The 21833-nt window shown below is 33.3% G+C and overlaps 1 protein-coding gene and 1 long non-coding RNA gene across 11 annotated transcripts in view; one reads left to right on the forward strand and one right to left on the reverse strand.

The window, feature by feature from the left end:
* Positions 1-21833, reverse strand: part of MESR6 (misexpression suppressor of ras 6) — a 697505-nt gene that overhangs the window by 226559 nt on the left and 449113 nt on the right. Inside the window, exon 5 of the mRNA XM_011054241.2 lies at positions 12786-12980. Coding sequence (XP_011052543.1) covers positions 12786-12980 — 195 coding nt within the window. The remainder of the gene's footprint in view (positions 1-12785; positions 12981-21833) is intronic.
* LOC105144969 (uncharacterized) overlaps positions 13727-21833 on the forward strand; it is a 57618-nt gene continuing 49511 nt past the window's right edge. The window contains exons 1-2 of one of the 10 annotated variants that reach the window (XR_015544329.1): positions 13727-18399; positions 19034-19248. This is a non-coding gene — a long non-coding RNA (uncharacterized LOC105144969). The other 9 variants (XR_846013.2, XR_015544331.1, XR_015544332.1 and 6 more) reach the window with 9 other exon arrangements.

The following is a 21833-nucleotide window of genomic DNA, read 5'->3' on the forward strand; positions in this document are numbered from 1 at the left end:
AAAAAAATGATTATTATCACGGAAAGCAGTTATTATCGAAATATAGCGATAGTCTGAACTCTTCCAACATCTTGTTGTTTCCTTAAGAAGCAGTTAAAAAAAAAAGATTATCGCATTGCAATTAAGATTCAGGATACGTAAGCTGTTTATAAGAGATCACTTGATGATGAAGAAATTATCATGACGTGAAATCTGTGTGAATATGTGCGTGAATATTTGCGAGAAATATGCGCGCGATTCTTTCTCACATTTTGATACGCAGCAAGTCGCTGCGTATCGACAATTTATCAAGATATTGATACATCGATATACCGAATCTTTTTAATAGCCATGATACTCAATAACTGATCTTTTATACGTATCAATTATTTCCATCTGTTCGTTCTTGAAACAATTAAATAGCACTTAACTGTAATCAATTAACTGGAAATTTTGAACCATCTCTTAAATCACGACATGAATTTGCAAAATAGTATCTATTGTTTCTCTCTGAGATGTCTATACTGATTAAATTACTTGTAAATATGTAAATATTAGTAAAATATAATAAAAATATAATGAAAAAATTGCTAAAAAAGAAGATTAAAATTTTTAAAAAATGTTTTATAAAAAAATATATAAAAGTTGTACAAAAATTTAAAAAATGTTAAATAAAATGAAAATAATAAAACATTAAATTTCGTAAATACTATGTTATATCAGGATAGTTGAAAGAATAGATACGAATTTCACTTATATGTGTTTTTTAGTTAATAAAATAAAAAATATTATTTAATTAATATGACATTAATAAGGTATATTCAACATATTAATAAGCCTGTCTAATATTAAGAAATTTTTAATTATTATAACGACGCAAAAATTTATTATAAAATCAAAATAAAGTACATCGGGATATCCATCCTGTATATTAATCCGCAGTACTTTGAACTGCTCGTCAGCTCAACGACCTCATGAGTATAAATTGTATTTATCTCTCTTTGAGACCATACGGTCTAAAAAGCAACGGATAAAATTTTAGCTGCACGAAATTTCAGCAAAACTTTATATTTCCGTCGAAAAGGTCATTGACTTTCATTGTCACGGACAATACGGTACGCATGGCTTTTTCGTCGCAAGTTGGCGGGTTCAATGCGCTCTTACATTCTATGTTGCATACCACCTGTAGGGAGGTCATGCGCTTATGCGCCGAGCATATCGCGGAACCATGTGCTCTGAAAATTGACGGTGTTTTCGCGGGAGCATCAATTACGTGACTACGGAAGACCGGGCTAGGGGGGAAAATGGGGGCGGGAGGGGAGGAGGGCGCGGAAAATGGCTGGACGACGTGTTTGTATGACTGTGCGTGTGCTGCGTGCATGTACCCGGTGATCGAAATCGCTCGAACCGTGCTCGAAGCTCGCGACATACGGGGGACTCCCCCGGAGTCATTGACACCATCATGGAGAGCCACCATGGAGTTCAATTGGATGCCCCTGTGATTTTAGACTCGAACGCCGGATTGATTTGCGGATTGCGTTCAAGAGAAAGGCAATTCGCGTTCGGATTTGCAACGGAAAGGCACACCGTGTGCCGAGTTTACTCGAGAAGTATACAAATTCTTTGTGAAACGTTAATTAAACTCTTTGATTAATTGAGATAAAAAAAAGCACTTATTATCCAAGTATAATTTTTCTATTAATTTCTATCAATCCTCTGAAATATTTCCAAATATATTTATTTACTTAGTTTTTTTTTTTTTACGTATAAAGTGATTTTATCTTATCACGAAAGTAAGAGATCAAAAAAATATTTCGTAATAATTTCGTTCGTTTTCTATAAAAGATAGATTAGATAAGTAAAATTGCACATATAGTTTACTTATTCTCTTTCGTGGATGCTGAAGATATCTTTTAGACAGATCTGCTTACGGAGAGATGGTTCTTTCTTAACTTAATAACTTAACAATAGTGTGTTTTATAATGCACGTAATCATTGATTACATAATGGTTGCACTTACACGGTAATCTCATTCATTACGAAACATTAACACTCATCCGCGCAACATCTGCTATCGATAATGGGTTTACTGTTAAACACAACTATCCGCAATCAGCAAGGAATTCGCATTACGCATTACAGCAACTAAGATTCCGACGATTTATCCTGCAATCAAGACTCTTTTCATAGATACTCGTCAGTCTTTGAACCGACAAACAGAACGATCTTCTCTATTCCCATCTATGACATCGTTCATAGTCATTAGCGATCATTTAACGAAAGTTAAATAGTCCCTGTTTTTTTACTAGCAATATTTTTTACCAACGTAATCAGTTTGCGACCTCAAGAGAATTGCAGTTGCAATTATTTTTATACTGATTGTCTTTACATAACCTTTACATTACCTATTAAATATTTCTTTATAAAACAACATACAGTTACGGATACTAATTTGCAGTAAAATAATGACCGTAATATATAAAATATAAACTAGTGTCACGACACCGAATTGCCGAAATTAAGATAAATTACACGTTAATTCGATATTGAATTACATTCTCCATAATCGTGAGTCAACAATGCAATTTGCGATATGATACAACACTTGCACTGTAAAATACCGAATAATACATCAGTCTTTTTTGACCTCGATGATCGTAGACTCTCCAGAGAGCGGTTCGTCACTTTATCAGAGTTTCGGCAAGTGCGTTGTTATCGCAAATAATCACTGTCATTAAAACGTCGCTTTGTGTCACGACGTATCACTCTAGAGCGCTCTAGAGAACGACAAGATCGATAACACGTAAGCCTATAGACATTTTCATCGCGCGTAAACTTTCCGATATGCACAAGTGACTTATTTATAGATAAATGTACAGGCATGTCACACATTGCCGTGGAAAATGCGATGTAGCTGTGATGTCACTTCTTGTCTCTTACGTATAATTTTAATCAGCGAATCATCGAAAAATGCTGCTTCTTATGCTGAAGTATTACGTGGCGTTGCTCATGCAGGCACATTTCAAGCGAAAAAAGAAAATGATAAAAATATACGAAGGAAAAAAGTACATTATTGCGCTCTATGGACGTTCAGCTCACATTATGTAATACGCATTGTTCTAAATAACATAAATTCTTCTTGTTGGCTTTTGACAGAAGCAACAAACTAGGAAAAGATTGTATTCTGTATCTTGTATTTTGCATTGATCTTCGAAATGTTTACAATTTCTGAAAGTTATATATTTCAATTTATCAAGTTTCAATTTTAATTTACAATAAGTTATAAAAATATATTTTAAATAATAGAACAATAAATTAACCTGTCTTCAGTTCACCGATCAGTATTCGGTCTCGCTAATGACCAGTTGAAATTTGCATGCGCGTTTTTACGCACCGCCGCGTAAAAGTGCGACGAAAGATCGAGCAATGACTCCCAATATATCATATGGTGTCGAATGCATGACGCGTCAATATATAACATTGACATGTGCAATACTATATTGTGGTCGCTTACTTGATACTTAAATATGCGTGAGTATGTACGTGCTAGTAAGAAACGGTGTTTCCGCGCAGAGGGCAACGAGCTTCATGCTGAAAAGCGCAAGCACGCCACAATCGTATACGCCCTTACGTTTTGTATTGCCCTTTTTAAAGTAATGATCATTGTCATTTCTTCAATTGTTCAGCGAAAGGGCGATAACCTTCGTCATGCTTATGTATTAAATGTTGGCCGTTGACATGTCAGGAAGTTTCGTTGCTCGTTTCCATTGTAGTTTATCAATACACATATCATTTTTATCTTCAAAGTAATCGATAACCAGTTGCATCTGAATAAAAGTATATGTCTGCCGATAGAAATTTTATTTTAAAAGAGCAAAAATAGTTATATATATATATATATTCAATTATATTCAAAAACATAAGATAATACCTATACTCAAAAAGATTAATATCGATAAGCAAATGAATACTATAAATATTCCAGAAATATCAAATATTTATTCGAAAATATTTATTCTTTACGACGTGATAATTTTTCTAAAAAATCCTCTAATTATTGATATAATTGGTATTATTTGATTACGATATAATTTATGTAAAATTTTCTTACAAAAAAGCTAAAATCGTATAAGACAATGTTATATTATACCTATATTCTACATATTTTTAAACACTTGTGCGTATTGTTTTGATATTTTTTAATATATTTAAGTATATATTATAAATATGTATTAAATTTTAATAAATATTTAAATAATAACTGACTAAATATATTTGCTAAATGTAAACATATATTTATTTGATACAAGAATCACTAAATTGATTTGTCATTCTTCATTAAATAAATATTTATTTATTATACTGCAATTAAATGTTTAGTCGGTACTATTAAAAAGAAATACGCATCAAGATTCGATGAATTTTTTTCTCGCGCACAACATATACTTATTCATTAATGCAAAATATAATCATTTGCGATGAGAAATTTAAAAGAGACATCTGCATAGTATTAATGTAAAATGCATTGTATATGTTATTTATTGTAAAACTTCTTGATAAAATATGATAGACTTGTCAAATAAAATTTGATAAAGAAGACAACGTTCAATAGTATAATAAACAATATTAATAAACTATGATTTAGTCACGACACTCTTGGCACGCGTTAAGCGTCTAATGATGAATAGAAACTGTCTGATAAGTTAGCTGTGACGATCTGAGATCGTAACTACTCTTCGACGCTATTAAGAAGCAGAGACACCCCCAAATCAACCCTCTATCCCCTGAGGAGTTTGCGCGTGACCGTTTAACGATCCGCGGCCATCTTGGACGCATGGCGTCAGTGTCGCTCGTCACGTCATCCAACGGGGTTGCGGCTTCCCCGGAAACTGCAAAGGAAATCTTCGTTCTTATCATCTACGATAGATGGCGATGTTGGTTCTTATCTGCTTTTCCAGGGGGTGCGCCGGACATAAAATAAACTCCCTCAACCCTTCCAAACACTCTACATCTCAGAATTCTAATATCTACAAAAATTCGAGAAAGATACGTTTCTTATTTTATACTTTTACGCAAAAAATTATTATACTTTTCAAGAAACAACTAAATTCTTATTTTTCCGAAATTTTAAATTAAATCTTCATTAAATAATCATGTCACAGTAAATAAATAATTTCTTTCTTATTTTTATAATTATAATTAATAAATTCTCATTTTTGTTTGAAAAATATGATGTAAATAGGGATAAAATTAATAAATAAATTGTGAAGGTTCAGAAGTTGTAGCAGCACCGAACAGTATTTAATTTCTTATCTGAAAATATAAGAGCTAAGTAATGTATAGCACGGTCATTTATATACGTTCTCTTTTTTCCAAATACTTTATCCGAGTTGAATTACGAAGTTATAATGAATACTAGGTATTTGGTTAATCGAAGATTACACGTGAAGGGGAGGTAACATTATTAAAGAAATCTCGGGTCGATCTTAACGGCATGCTGTAATTTCAGCGATTCATTATCGTCGGTAAGATACGAATGAAAGAGAGAGAGAGAGGGCGGGAGAAAGGAAAAGAGAGTCACGGCTGTTACACGGAGCGCATAAACGCCCCAGCACGAGAGAGCATAAAGAGCGCCTCCTTGCGTTTATCGATCTAATTGTCGGAGGGCTTAATTGCGGGGGATGAGAGACGACCTTGAGGAGGGTCGTCGTCGCTACCACCATCTCCGCCGCCTCCGCCACCGCCGCCAAGACCGAAGTTCGAGCTGGGACTTCCGTGAGAGGAGGTAATTACGAAAGTGACCTGCCCCAACGAAATTTGCCTCCTTCCATGAAGACCGAGCACCTTGTTAATGAAGAAACCACCGTTGCACGTGTTCTAATCCACGTGGACCGTGGCAGCATTCCTGCACATCAACCATCAGCAAGCGGGGGACAATTTTACAATATATTTACATCAATATGTAGCAAGAATATTAATTAAAATTAATAATTATGAAACAAAAATTCCCCGTTGTTTATTGATTTTAGATACTTTATAAATGATGGAATATCGAAGAGAAAAAACGAGAATCGATTTGAAAGCTCTACGTATGTACAATTATTAGATTAATAATACAGTTAAATGCAATAGTCGTATAATTGATATATTATACCATAAATTAATTAAATATCAAGTAACAACGTGATTTCATACATTATGCAATGTATTTTCAATTCAATATTACGCATTTTAGTATGTATATCCATTGTTGTTGCATTAACATTAACTTGATGACATTTTGTGTAAAATTTTATTAAGATTATATTAAATTAAATATTAATAAGGTGTCAAATATAAGATAATATTTTTATTACACTATAATGTTAAGATGTGTACATACATTGTAAGATATCTTTTAATTTATTGCAATTTTAATTAAGTTAATAATAATGTAACTTAAATAGATTTATGTATTGAAATAATTAAAAAATCATTTTTTTATTTTTCCATGTGTTTATAAATTTTATAACTTTCACATATTATAAGATCTATGCCTTTTTCTCAAATTCATCACTGAATTTCGATAGTAATGTCTCGTAATAATATTAATATGAATAATACGCGTCCGTGTGTAAATCAATTATAAATAAATTGGAATGTTATAACATATAACATTACGATATATATATAAAACAATAATATTATAAATATTAATATGAAATAATGACATAAGTTCAAAGGTGTATATTGTGGTGACAGAAAATGTATGAAAGGGGTGGTTGATAAAACCGAATAAGAAATAAGGACGGTTTCGATTCAAAAAGTCAGAGCAACTGCAGACGCGCCGAGAAAGAGAAATCTCTCAGCTCGTAACCGGTATGTCTCCTTTGATGGGAAATCCGTGAAAAGTCGAGATTGAATTATCCTACCGTCGTCGCAGGGATAGAAGCGGACGAGAGAGCAAAACGAGAGAAAAAGAACTACAGACGAATGCGGAAAGGGATGATGCGAGAGTGGGCGGAGAAGGAAAAGCGAGAAAGAGCGAAAGCGCCGCACGAGAGGAAGGGAAAATGAGAGAAAATAAAATATAGCCCGGCCATTGGCGCGACTTCGTTTCGTACATTTTATTTGAGCCAATTGGATTTATTTATGCGGGTGGCCCAGGGTTGGGGAGCACGAGAGGGTGAGTGAGGCGGAATGGCGGCCGGTAAAGGAGTTTCCCTCTTTTACCACCTCGCCACCCCACCACGCCCTTTCGCTGTCCGGACTCCGCACTTTATTGTATATTTAATTCCTTGTTGTTTATCTCCGTCCCGTTTTCGTACCTCGTGCAGGTTTAAACAGATATTTCAGCAGCAGAAGGCTGTTGTGAGAGCAAACGAGATGGCGAGACAGGGTGCAAAAGTAAAAGGGAAATGAGAGAATAAAGGGGTGATAAAATCTTGCCGAAGATGGCATTATTGCTCTTTGAGTCCGCTCCTGCATTTTCTACTGAAACTGCATTTCCGATATGTTGCAAAATTCGGATTCATTGATAGAAACAAATTAAATGCTACGACTAGAATCAACTAATTTTTATCATTACGATCGCGGACTGTTCAATGATAAAATATTTTTTTTAATCTTTTAAAAAAATAATTAAAAGAACTATGATAAGCAAAAAGCGAGCATTGCTTTTATAATTCTAAAAGTAACATAATAAAATCTTTTTTGCAAATATAACCAAAATATTTTGAAAATCTATATAAAAATAAAAAAATATTTGTATAAATACGAAATATTTATTTCTTCTAAATTATATCAATCAATATTTTGGTAATATTAGTTCCATACCTGTTAGATACAATAACATGGCACATACATATGTGTACGTTGGTAAACCATATATTATTCTATCAGAATATGCTGTGGTTATTCTAGTCAAACAGCTAGATCAATCCAATAAATTCTGGCGAAATTGGCAGAACCAGTTGGATGGACAAATGCTAGCAGAATAGCTCGCTTCCGCTTTTGAAACCAGAGTACCAATTTAGGCCGAGTCAATCCCTTACGCCATTGTTAAACAATGTACTTTTTTTGGAGTATTTTGTTATATATATATATATATATATATATATATAACAAACGAAAGTACAGATTTTATGTTATAGAGAAAGTATGATTTATAATAGGAATTTAACACAACAAATTGTACATTTTAAGTGGGATGTTACAATTGCTTTTCTGCGAAGTACATTTTTACAGATTGAAAAACGTTGTATAATTACAAATGTTTTTGTGTCAAGTTTTCGACACAAGGAAGGTATTTTGTATTTACATCTTCGTTCGAAAAAGTCAATGACAAAAGTATATATACCGTTTTGGAGGAAGAATGAATGCACCGCAAAAGCAACCAGGAGCTACGAAGGATGGGGGAACTGGCTTCCGGTTCGCCTATTCGCACCATCATCCGGCACGAGCTGCATTCTCACGCTCATTTACATACTTGGCTATACATCAATATTCGAGGCGGCCAAAAAACGGATCTCGCTTTGCATATCGGACCCCCCGCTTGCGTCGTTTCTTCTTTCGTACGGATCTCAGTGGGACATCGCGTGGCAGATCCTGAGAAAGGAGTTGCGCAAAATACACCCCGCGGACTACCGTTCAAGACTTCATACGTGTCGATTAACTCAAGAACTAACTGAAGAAAATGGACCCAACGTCCATAATGTCGAGAATTAACACAAAGCAGTTATAAATATAAGCTAAATGAAGCATAAATATGTTTGATCGAATTTTTTGTATTACAGTTCGTGTCTTAAAAGATTCGCTTATAACGATTTATATCAGTTTCATGATTTTATTGACATACATAATCTAAAAATGTATTCAATCTAAATCATCTTTATTAAGGATTAATTATTTACAAATAAAAATGGATAATTAATCTAGGAAGATTTCCGTCGTGATTGAACACATTTATGCTGAAAAGTTACCCCCTTTTGTAGGAATTTTGGATCATAAATAAAATCAATATTGAAGCCTGAAACGCGTTTTAATCGTAGACACAACATGCGGTTAGTTGTTTTCTTACAAAAGGCTGACTCTGTGATTCTTCCACGTAATTATTATTCTTTACAAAAGATCACGAACTATGGCGCGAGCGGCACATTTGTACGAGCCTGAACGAAGGAATGTGGATTGCGTAATTTAAATAATTCAGGAATGACCCTGACCTCGGTTAGACTACGGGGTGACCTGCAGCCGGCGATTACAATCACAATGCACCGCCAAGTTCTCAGGGTAAGACAGGTAGCGCCGTTTGACCCGCATACATTAAATCGAAATCAGGTCTGCGCATCAACATATATAGATATAGACATATAGTATGTATATAAAAATAAAAAAATTTCCGCAAAAGAGACTACAGCATACTTATCGATTAATCGTAATTTAATATTTATAAAAAGTTACAATTACTCAGGTATTCTCAGATTTTCTCTCTGCAATCTCTTCTATCTAAAGATAAAGAAAAACACCAAGATAGAGATTAAAAAAAAATAATTTAATAAAAAATCAAGTGCTGATTTTCGATTAAAAAAGATTGATCTTGAAGAGGCAACGGTCGTATCATTCTCTTGCATTGCATTATCATCGCGCTGAAAGCAGAAACTGGACTTATCCTCCATGGTACACGTAGACCGAAAAGAACCGAATATTTAATCGGCATGTATTTAAATGGCGCGATTCGTTACATTAACATAACGGTAAAGCAATTCCGGATGTCAAAGCTTGACTGCGTTCTACGTTCAAGGGTATGCATCTTGTCGAAATCCCACGGTGAGAAGTTAAATTGTTCGACCTTGAAATCAGCAATTTCGAATATAGGAGGATAGCTGAGATGTTTTCTAAATGGCATGCAGGACGGCGTGGAACTCCGTGAGAAATTACAAACGATCAAAGGTTTTTCGACAATTGGAGATATGCAAAGTAGGATTCACAAAATATGCAGCAACCGTTGTATATATATCGGTTATAGAAAGACACCTGAAAGATGCGAAACCTTATGCAAATAATATGAGAGAGAGAGAGAGAGAGAGAGAGAGAGAGAGAGAGAGAGAGAAAAACTTGTGTGAAGAGCTGTAAATTTATAATATGCTTGTTACTTTGTTAATATATTTGTTGCACATTCCTTATAATTCTTTATAAATTTTCTGTTAGAAAATTTAATTTTGATTATTAAAGTAGAATATAAAACTTAAAGCGAAATACAACAAAATTTTTGTGAATAAATCAATGTGAAAAAATACTTTTTCATTAAATCTTTCACAGCGGCAATTTATAAACAAATGATTTCCGCTATAAATATAATTATTTCATTTATGTATTTATTAATTTATTATAAAAATAATATAAATATATAGCATATTTATATATTTATATTAGTATTATATTATATAAACATGTATATTTGTAATTAAACTCGTTTGTAATTTATTTATAAATTCAAATAACATACTGTTGCGCTTTATAAATGACGACGCAATTAACATTTCCATTTCATCGACAAAATTTGTTATACATTCAACGCATGATGTTAGTTACCATAATCCGATAATTAAGTAAATTCAGCTACAACACTGACTAGCTGCTCCCAAAATTCAGCGCGTTTAATAATTACGTACAATATATTACGGCAAATCATACTTTGTTTATAAAAGCTGCTGCGAATGTAGAGAATGATTAGGTTTTTTTTTTAACTTCTAAAAAAAAGTTATATTTTAAATCATTTAATTCAAATTTATACAAACATAAATTTAAATTATATAAAAAAACATATAATAGTGTGTTAATATTTGCATATTTAAATTAGAAATAATTTACTGTTCTACGCATCGTATGATAATAACAAAAGAATTTAAGTGGGCCTACAGTGTTACTTGAGTCAGTTATTCTAATCGAGTATAAATTTATATTTATTTCCTGTCAACATCAATATCGTGCGGATTATTTACGAGCAATCTGGGACATATTGATCGTATCGTAAAATAAGAATGACGGAAAATATTGCCGATCAACGACCCTCTTTATAAACAGTGCTGCTAAAAATATCCAACATATCTAATAAAACAGTTTTAAATCGAATTTATCGCGAATCTTTTCAAATAACGAGAATTCATCGGAAATTTATCGAGAACGATTTATCGAGAACGAAAGTCGTGTGTGCACATCGAATATCACGTGAGAATTAAATTGAATACGCATTATATCGATTTTAATTAACTAAAAATGTCTCATTTCGTCAAACGATACGGCACAGTACTAATAATAGCACGCGATCGAGATTCATTGACGAATAGCGTAGCCGGAGCAGAATTAACGTTTCGATGCTCGGAACTAAACGGCTGAAGGGTTGTAAGCTGGTATGCAGATGAGCCGACATGGTCGACCCCGGAGGCGGATGTTGGCAGTCTGCAGCTACGTAGACAATAGGCCAGTGCCATTATGTCCGTCGAATCCTAAAACCCCATAGAGTCGTTCTTCTCTGTCTATTATCCCGCTGGTGGCAGGCCACATTGTGTATCCGGCCTGTCACGGGACTACGGCTATTGTCGGTCCACCTAATTATTCGCAAATCTTCCGCTCGTTGCCGGTACCTCCCATCCTCTTACTCGCGAAATTCCATCGCTTCTAAAGCTACCCGGTTCGGTTGCGATTTACCCGATCTCTCACCCCCTCGTTTTCCTACCCAATCAAATTTCCGTGAAATCAGATATTTCATAACTGATCATATTCTTGTGTCTCTTTCTTCGCGTCTTTTTCTCTTTTGATCTTGTATTGAATTATGTATTCTTAATTTTTCGAATGCGCACAAAATAAGACAGAACTCAGTATAGAGGACGTGTTTGGGACAAAGTTTGCAACAAATCAACATAGATTGTTTTTATACGATGCTTCATTATTTTGCGTTAAATGAGTTAATATAATACGTTCATCGTTTCTTCAAAATTTTAGAAGTTATAGTCTTATAGCAACCAAATTGCGACCGAAAATTATCTTTGTACGATTTTTTAGAATTATTCCAGTCTTTTATTCTACAAAGAGCTTTCATTGTTAGAAAGCATGAGAGAGAGAGAGGAATAATATTTTCTGTTTGATTGATTTTTTTGGTCTTTTATTTTGTAAAAATAATACGATTTTTAAAAAATTTGAAAATAATGTGATTAATAATGAGATTATTGTTTGATTGTGTATGATGGACAATTCGCAAGTTTACTTTTTATATATAAGATGGTACATTAAAAATAATAAAACGACCAGACTTCTTATTCTTAAAAAAATAAACTAAACAATTGTTAAAAAAAGAGCCGTACGGAGTCAGCGTTTTAAATTGTAATTTTTACGTTTCGACTTTAGTCAAGCTATTCCTCAGCAGCGTCAGTATTTATAAAACACGATTGACAAAATTTCGTATGTAGATAGGTACACAGATAATTAATTCGTTCTAATGTATTTAAAGAAGCAAGACATCCTCCATCACGCGACTCATACAGTTACATAACTGGTGTCATTGCTTCTTTAATTTAATTTAATTTAATTTTTGTTATTCCTCTATGAAACAACGTAAATTTAAATTCACCTTTATTTTTTATCGGCGATGTTTCGAAGCAAAATTTCGAAAAAAAAAATATATATATTGAAGTCCTATAATTTGATGGTTACGATTTTGATTCGTACACATCTTATTGTTTAATTATTAGAAATATATTGTTATATAATGCTTTCTTAATTAAAAAAAATTAAATCATTTTCTTTTTCGTATAAATTTAAGACAAACTTACCTCTGGATCATTTGATTCCGTCCTCTTATACGTAAACAAAGGAGCCAACTTGTCATAGAGGTTTACGCGTTCATGAAGATCCTTGAACGGGTTTTTAGTACTAAAGAAATCGAGGTCGACGTCCAAAATATACGGAGTATCTTTTTCAGGAAGATATTGGCGCAATGCTGAACTGACGGCTGTGAAATCATCTTTCTGTAACATAAATATCAAATTCACATTAAAGTATACGCCAATTTTTATGAGGATAGATTTTAATATTGTATTTTAAAATTTCAATATTTTTTAAAATATTAAAATCTACTTTTAAATGTCAATATTTTAAATATTATTTTTTAATATTATAGGTAGGTAAGATTTTTATGAGTCTTTTTTTTATGTTATCAAATATATTTTTCCAACTTTCCTTTAATTTATTTTTCTACATTGAACAATTTAAATGTCAATATTTTAAATATTATTTTTTAATTATAGGTAGGTAAGATTTTTATAAGTTTTTTTTTATGTCATCAAATATATTTTTCCAACTTTCCTTTAATTTATTTTTCTACATTGAACAATTTAAATGTCAATATTTTAAATATTATTTTTTAATTATAGGTAAGATTTTTATAAGTTTTTTTTTATGTCATCAAATATATTTTTCCAACTTTCCTTTAATTTAGTTTTCTACATTGAACAATTTAAACACATAACTGCAATGTAAACAATGGTTCGCGTAGTTTTACAAATTTTTGATATTTTCTACATTTTTCAAACCCTAATAGTCGTACTATTTTGGTTATTTGTCACTGAAAGCGAGGTTATTCACTGGAAGCTATCGCGTGATGAAACACGGGCATTCAGTTCTGCGAATTAGCGACGCTATATTACTCAATCCTTTTTTGACGCTGTTCGCTGAGCACTGACATCACTGGCAAAACGTTGACGATAATTACCAATAAAATGATCGATTGCCGATGTTATATCGACGACCCATAGTTCAATTTTCGAACGGGATTTCACTACCATAGAAACACACGGGGCGGTGAGGAGAGATCGGCGACGTGCGCAACCGTTCGTATGAACCGGATATTGTTCGTAGCGGGGCAAAACGATGCCGCCCGCGTATAGAGGGTTTTTTGTGACGCGCAAAAAACAATGACTGCACTCGAATTAATTCTGTTAGAATTGATACTCGGGCCCGGCACTGGGATCGCAATTTGCATGCGTTCACAACAATGAAATACAACGGCGCACGCGGGGCTGCAATACTATCGCGAGAAGAGGAAAAGGGGGGAAGAAATGGGAGGAGGGGAAAAACCAACAATCAGACTGAGCAGTGGCTCTCAAAACTCGTAATGTTCCCCATGCGCTGATAATTTTTTCAAAAAAAAGTCTTACGAATTGCGTAAACAAAAAAAAATGTAAAAAATGCTTAAAATGTAAAAAGAGATAATGAAGAGATAAGATATTATCGAAAAATGAATCTGTATCTAGATAGATTAATTATTTTTTAATGATTGATATGACGTGTTCAGTACGTAGAATCGTAAGTTCAAAATCATTAATTAATCCTTAAAGTATTAATTTTTCACTTTACATAACTTTATTCCAATGTTTCTTACTTTAATATTCCGGGAAAAAAGTGTTCCATATGCAATTATATATAATTATATATAATTACATATAAAATATATCTATATATATAACATTTTTTTCTCAGGATACTTTTTGATCAAGCATTTGAGTTGAAAATTTAAAAAATGGCAATGATTTAAAAACTATTGAAATTATCTATTTTTTTAATAGGTATAAATTATGCAATGGTTAAAATGCTAGTTAATTTCTATAAGAAATAAGAAAACATTCTATCTCATGAAATCATTCTGTATTATTTATATATTTTTTTAAAACGTGAGAAGAATCTATTATGCTACCAATTTTATCAATTAAAAATATTTTATCATTAAATATTATAAATATGCTTTCGAATTATGATATAATTCAAGTACAACGGCGGAGTCGTTTTCTGAAGCAAAGCAATTAATTTTTTGTGCTCCCAATCTGTCACGTTGATAAGAACGCTCGTTTTGCGTCAATCTTTGCATCATATTCCACAGATATTCATCGGTCTTATGTCTGATTTAATACAATATAATTTTTTAACTAGACTGGTTGCGAATCTAGTCGACAGTGATGCCAACAAAGACAATGCAATAAATGTGTTTTTGATTGGAATCTTTCACACAAAGATTTTATCTTTTTTTTTTTCAACAAGATGAGCCTACCAGAATATGCGTTTATTGTATGCAATTATTTTATTATCACATATACGTTATTTTCTTATCGTTCTCATAAAGTGCATAATAATCATAATGCTTGTGCAAATATCACGATGTTGGAATATCACAAGTGGACATATCGCAGCAAAATACATAACTGCAGAAAAGTTGTTTGCGATTTATATTTAAACAATTTTTTAATTGTACCCTTATCTTGCGAATTTTTACAAGCGACAAGCAAAGCTAACAAAGCGAGACGCATATATGTACATACGATGTTTCAGTCGAATAATCTATAAGAAAATAACGAATAATTCTTTTTATAAACTCTTTTATAAATTATGTTGAATGAGACAAAAGAAAGATCGCGAGTTGCATAAAATGGCAGAAACAATTATCGAAGGAATTTCCCTACGCCATATTGTTTTCAAGTTATCTTTGATAGTTTTTCCTTCTTACTTGACTAATGCCTTGCAGGCATACATTAACATTTAAAATTTTCTTCATACAAGTTCTTTATTGCATGATGCACGAGCAAACCGCATATATGTTAAGAACTTTCCACTCAATGGTGATTAATATTTTCAAACGAAACATCATTATGCTATACATATATTTCATTCGTGATAATAATTGTAAATACTTAATGTTATTGTATAATTTATCTCGTTAAGTATTTTTCTTATCAAACGTTATTTTTTTATGCTCATTTTTCTTCAGATTTTTCAATTCCAAGTTCCAATCCACTTAATTTATATATTGATTTATAATGAAGATATACGCGTTATAAATTATTTTTAAATTAATATTGTTTATCTAACGTGCTTATAGCGCACGATGTCGTTAATTTATTTTTGCGGCGCATCTTTTATTATCGTATAAAAGATATACGATAAAATGAAAATACGCCACGTACTGTTAACAATTGTCAATTATAATACAGGAAAATGCTCAAAGAGGAATGTCATTGCCGGCTAAATTTAAATCGTTCGAGCGCGATAGTCGGACGTTGCACCCGTTGCGTAAGTACAATAACACACACAATCCGTCGACTTCGATTTCGGCAGATATTTTCGTTCGTGCATCAAAGTTAGAATGTGATCGCAATACTATTATTTTCATACGTATGAAACAAGATATATTTTTTAAACGTATATATTACAATGATACAAAATTTATAAATATTCGTAGCTTCAATCTTGTATAATTTTATGTGCAATAATTTTATTAATATTCACGATATCGATGTAAGATAAATAAAACAGTCACAGAAATTCATTAATTTTTTTCAATGTTAAATAAAGTACGATAATTAAAGTGTTCGATAATTATTATACTGATCATTGAAATTAATTTCTTTTCTCTTTTTCATTTTCTATTCAAACAATTCGTACAGTTATTTTTTAAAGTTTCCAGAATTTTTAATATGGAAAAAAAATAGCGCTTCGTAGAATTCGTATAAAATCCTATATTTCGATCATTATTTCGTCACTTTTTTATTTCTTGATTCTTACAGATTTAAAATTATCTTTCAAACGTACGTTACGTTTGCCGTTCTTTTTTTCTTCATAAAATATAAATTCTTAAATAAAAGCACTTCAAAGAGCAATTAAATGTACATTTGCGCAAATGAATATATACTTGAATAATACCAAACGAGCCTCACGAGAAGCATGTGGTCGCCCGCAAAAGGCTTACGTCTCTATGTGTGTATGCAACAGAAATCGTCGACCACAACCGCCGTCGCGGCCACAGTTAAGACGCGAGCGGTGCCATATGCAAATAGTTGCATTGTCTTGACCTGAAGTGGCGTGATCTCAATCGGTTTATTGTGCTTTCACCGGCAGCTATGAGAGAGCATAACGTCTAAAATTACAGCTCGCACATTTGTATCGGCATTTGTTCGTGAAAACGCGAGCAATTTTTCATTAAAAGTTTCCATACATTCAGGAAAATTCCATCGAATAAATTAAAAATTAATTGAAAGTGTGCGCAGATTATACAGCTTCAACTCGAAATTATCTGTATGTCAAAATATTGCTCAATTGCTTTTAGTTATTTAAATTTTTTGGAGAAGAAAATACAAAAAATATAAATGTAATAATAAAAAATAAAATATAACACGGTAAAAAATAATTTTGCACATTTAAAAACAAGTTTGCACTATTTTGTTCGATGTACATCAAACATATACAAGTCTTGTCTTCTAATTCTTATTATTTTTATTCTTTTTTTAGAGTTTTAATTTTTTAAAGTTCTATTTTGATCTTTTCTCAATGTATTTATTGTATTATTACTTGCGTGTATATAGGAATATGTGACGTAGATGTTATGCGAATACAGTAAGTTCGGGTTTGTTTGTTATAAATGATCAGTCATTTTTAATTCGATGTTACGATTACTACGTAACCTACGTATTCATACACAGATATCTATTTAATGAATCTAGAAATATATTCTATGAATCTAGTATTTATATATTTTCTATAGGTATAGGCCGTTTTAGATCAACAATAGCATAACGCACGCTCTTTATACTAATTACTTAATTGCATTATCGAATTGTATAATTGTATACAAGATGTAGAATAAAGTAATAATATGATAGATATTAAATATTTAAAAGAAATATTTAATAAATATTAATAAGAGTACAGTTCTGAGAATAAATAATTTTACATTAATTGTACATATATATATATATAATCGATATATTCGAGGAAAAATTATTCACTCCTCACTTCTTTCGACAAATAAAACGCCTAAGCGATTTTTATTAATAGATTGAACTCGATATATGCCAACGAAGCAACATCTGTATAATCACAAATTATCTACTTCTTCAATCCGATACGCATTCGCTCGCAATGCAATGATTCTGCATATAGCGAACATTACGCAAGCGACCAAAGCGAATACCCAAGATTCGACGCAGAAGTCACGTTTTTATAACGTTCCCTTGTCGCGTCCCGCTGACCCCGCGCTCAAGCTCGTGCACGTCGATAATTAATTAATACGTGTTACGCAACGCGTGGGCGGTGCCCACGCTCGTTGCTCGATGACGCTCGACTATCCATTGAATTAGTAGAATTTCGAAGCGCGCGTTGTTGCCCTGTTGATGGCGGCGGCGCGGCGGCGCGGCGGCGCGGCGGCGTCGCGTTGGTCGTCTTTCAATCGCGCGCGCAAATCCACATCCGCGACACGCAATCAGCGGCGCCGCGTGAGCTCGAGATATGTTCGTACGTTCGTGCGCTCGGTCGATCGCTCGGGCTCGGGTGCCGATCCTGATGCATTGTTCTTGCACGTGGCGAATTAGTCTCACGGACGGGGTCGAGTAGACACGACAGACGGTGTGTTAATTAAAACGATACCCCCCGTCGGCACGCGCGAGAATTTAAATTTCGCACATATGTCAAACCTGTGCTCCACTACCCGTACACCACTCATATTCCCTTACATATCGCACATTTTTTTGCTTTGCGTAAATTAATGTACTCTTAAATCTCATATTATGATCAGACTCTGATCTTTTCACAGCAGAACAAGTGGAAGTTGTACAATCTATCAAATGGAATGTTTCAAGCAGAACACACGAGTCATCGTGACATAAAATTTTTAAATTACAATAATTAATAAAAATCATTTTTCAATCAGCAACTTATCGTGACTAATGAAATTGTTGTTCTGCTTGGGCGTGTTCTTGAAATCTGGCACTGTTTATCATTCCTTTCTTTAGCTTCTAGTATTTAACGTATATATATATAATATATATGTATGTATATATATGTATATATATAAAATTTACCGTTTATTTAATTCTCTATTTATATACGAAGCGTTTAAATTCGCAGAGAAAACGTAAAATTTGCACGCGAATAAAAAAGACAAATCGAGGCAAGGAATTAATAGAAGTTTAAAAGTATTCTCGATCTCCGATCTCGGACTCCTATGTTTCACGTCCTGTGACGATGTGTCTTCCTACAGAAATCCCGTCGTACAAATGCCGTCGTACGGTGCTCGTAAAGACGTCAAGTCTACCCTCTCTTCGATCAACGTCGCACGGCACGTTCGAGCACGTTGAGGAGCCAGCATACGGCGGCGACGACGACGTTCGTCACGACGAGTCAGCACGTTTTGTAGGAGGGCTTCGTGGACGGGTCTTGGTGTTCAGTATGCAAGCTCAGTGGTGGCCGCATCCGGTAGGTATGCACTCGCGCGCGCAAGCTCGGAAACTCACGTTGCATTATGTATCCGTCTGTCGATACCGGGCACCACGCGTCAGCGCGATGATAAGAATAGAATAATAGAATTTTCTATGAACCTCGCCTGTCGCCGGGGCGGTGTTGGGGAGAGAAAATATCCGTGGTACACTCTCTCTCTCTCTCTCTCTCTCTCTCTCTCTCTCTCTCTCTCTCTCTTCTCTTCTCTTTCTCTGTCGGCTCGCTGACGAACGGCAAGCCGCGTTCACCCGCTGCGTCTTATGTGTATCTCGTTGGATAAATCTCGCTTCGTACGCTTTTCTTGTCGATATCGACGCTGAAATGCCGTTAAAGTGCCACCGCGTCAATGCTCCGTCGAAAAAAGAGTTAGTCGTGTTCTATCTTCTTGCACGACGCAGAAATACGCCGCTTCCTTAGGAAATGAGAGGATCGTGTGCGGAATGGAAAGTTCCTTCTCAAAAGAAGGTAGAAATAATTCTTTATAAACAGAAATATCAAATATTTATCTAAATTGCATAATCGTACATTGAGAAAAAAAATAGTCAAATTTTAATATAATTTAAATATTTAGTTCAATACTGCCAACTAAACATTTACTTACCATAAATAAATATTTGTTCATTAAAAAGAATGATTGTTAAATCAAATTAATGTTTCTAAAAGTTTTAAATAATAATTAAAGAAAGTTTTCAATAATAATTATAGAAAGAAAATAGAAAAAATATTTAAAATGTTAATAATTAGTTTCAAATGTAATAATCGTTATTACATTTCGTCGTAATTGTTGAGTAAAATGTCGGAGAATCTCAAGATCCTCATAAATTGAACGTTTGGAAATAATATAATTTATATATCGTTCCTAATTTTAAATAACAAGTGCTTAACCAATTACAAAATTTTCTCAAGCAATTAAAGATTTGATATTTTGGAATAAAGATCTCACTGAACATGATTGCTACATTTTAAGGGTTCTGCTGGAAATCAATGGCTTTCCTGCCGGAGATTCCACTATATATACTGCCGAAATTATAACTTGCTCTGTGCTCTCTAAAAAAAATTATCAGATCTGGCTCTTCTCTAGTCAGAGATTTCTTTTCGAAACTGTAAAATTATTCTAAAAAATTCAAAATTTATAACGTTAGTCGAAGATTTTCCATCTGCCGGAGAGCCGAAATTTTCAATTGAAAATCCAAAAAGTGATAATTGTGATCTCACATCAATTTTAGCAGGCCGTTATTATTTTTAGTTACCTTCCCGGCCATATCAAGATCTGTGAAACCTTGCAACTTTGTCACGCCATATCTCTCAACTGAATACATATTTTTTAGCTCAAAACGTGTGAAATTTATACCTCGAAGTCAGACAAAGACAGAAAAATATGAATCAAATAAGTAATATTTTATTTTCAATTAATTACAATGCTTCAAAAAAATTTTATTGGAAAAATTCGCAAAAAATAATTACTTTCGATAAAAAATTCTCAAATTTTTAAATTTAATGTTCAAGAAAAAATCCGTAGAATTTTTTTAGTTGACTCTTTGGACTAATAAAAAAAAAATAGTATGATATAAATCGCTCAAAAAAGTATAATTATCTGAACTGTCGCGAGATATTTTAAAAAAAATCTACATATTATAAGTTTATAATTAATAAATAAAATTTTATTATTTAAACAATATAAAATGATAGATAAAGGATTGTATATACTCTTGCAGGCCTATCATATCTATATAGTTAATGTTTTCCTTCAGCCTCAATCCGGATCTTCAAATTATACTATAAAAAAGTTACAGCAATGTAAAAAATCGCATAAGATACGTTGGATCCATGAGTAAGGTTAAAATATTTGCTAAGGTCAAAATATCGTGATACTACATATTATAAACAAAAATCGTAGTCTTTGAGAAATCTCGTAAATATAGAAAACCTAGCTTGTATCATTTCTCTTTAGGTACAATATGCAAGAAATGGAGTGGGGTTATGCACATTTCGGCGTGGCTATCTTTTTGTCTAATCGCATTTCTGTGCTCGCTTTCGGAGAACGAGATGCCGACGTCGACATCGCCATCGCGTCGTACAACGCGACGGTATCTCGACCTCGTCGAAATAAATTGCGCGAGATAAGTTTCGCTCCCATATTTGCGTGCTACTGGGCTATACCATCTTAATGCTGCCGCGATTCTACGGATGGTAATTGTCGGCCAATTACCGTGGCGCTGACGTATTTAGTCGCATGCGAAAAGAGCCGTCCATTGTTCGCTCCCCGTCTCGGTACCCGCGTTGCTAATTATGTATAATGTTCGCCGGGAAATCGCGGGCGATACATCCGCGAACGTGCGCCTCGTCCTATTGTTTACGCGATCGACGCCTTTCCCTAGATGAAACTGTAAAATTCACCGGAAAATCTAGGAAACAGCCGCTCGTTAAAAGTCAATTTTCTACGTGATCGTCCGTAACTAGTAACGTAATATACATACATCAACGTAATAATGTGAGTTTCCTTTCATGAGGTTCGATGTATTAACTCTTCATATTTTATTTAATATATATACAAGATAATATAA

The sequence above is a fragment of the Acromyrmex echinatior genome, chromosome 3, assembly GCF_024713525.1.
Source record: "Acromyrmex echinatior isolate Ae372 chromosome 3, ASM2471352v2, whole genome shotgun sequence".
Taxonomy (NCBI): Eukaryota; Metazoa; Arthropoda; class Insecta; order Hymenoptera; family Formicidae; genus Acromyrmex; species Acromyrmex echinatior.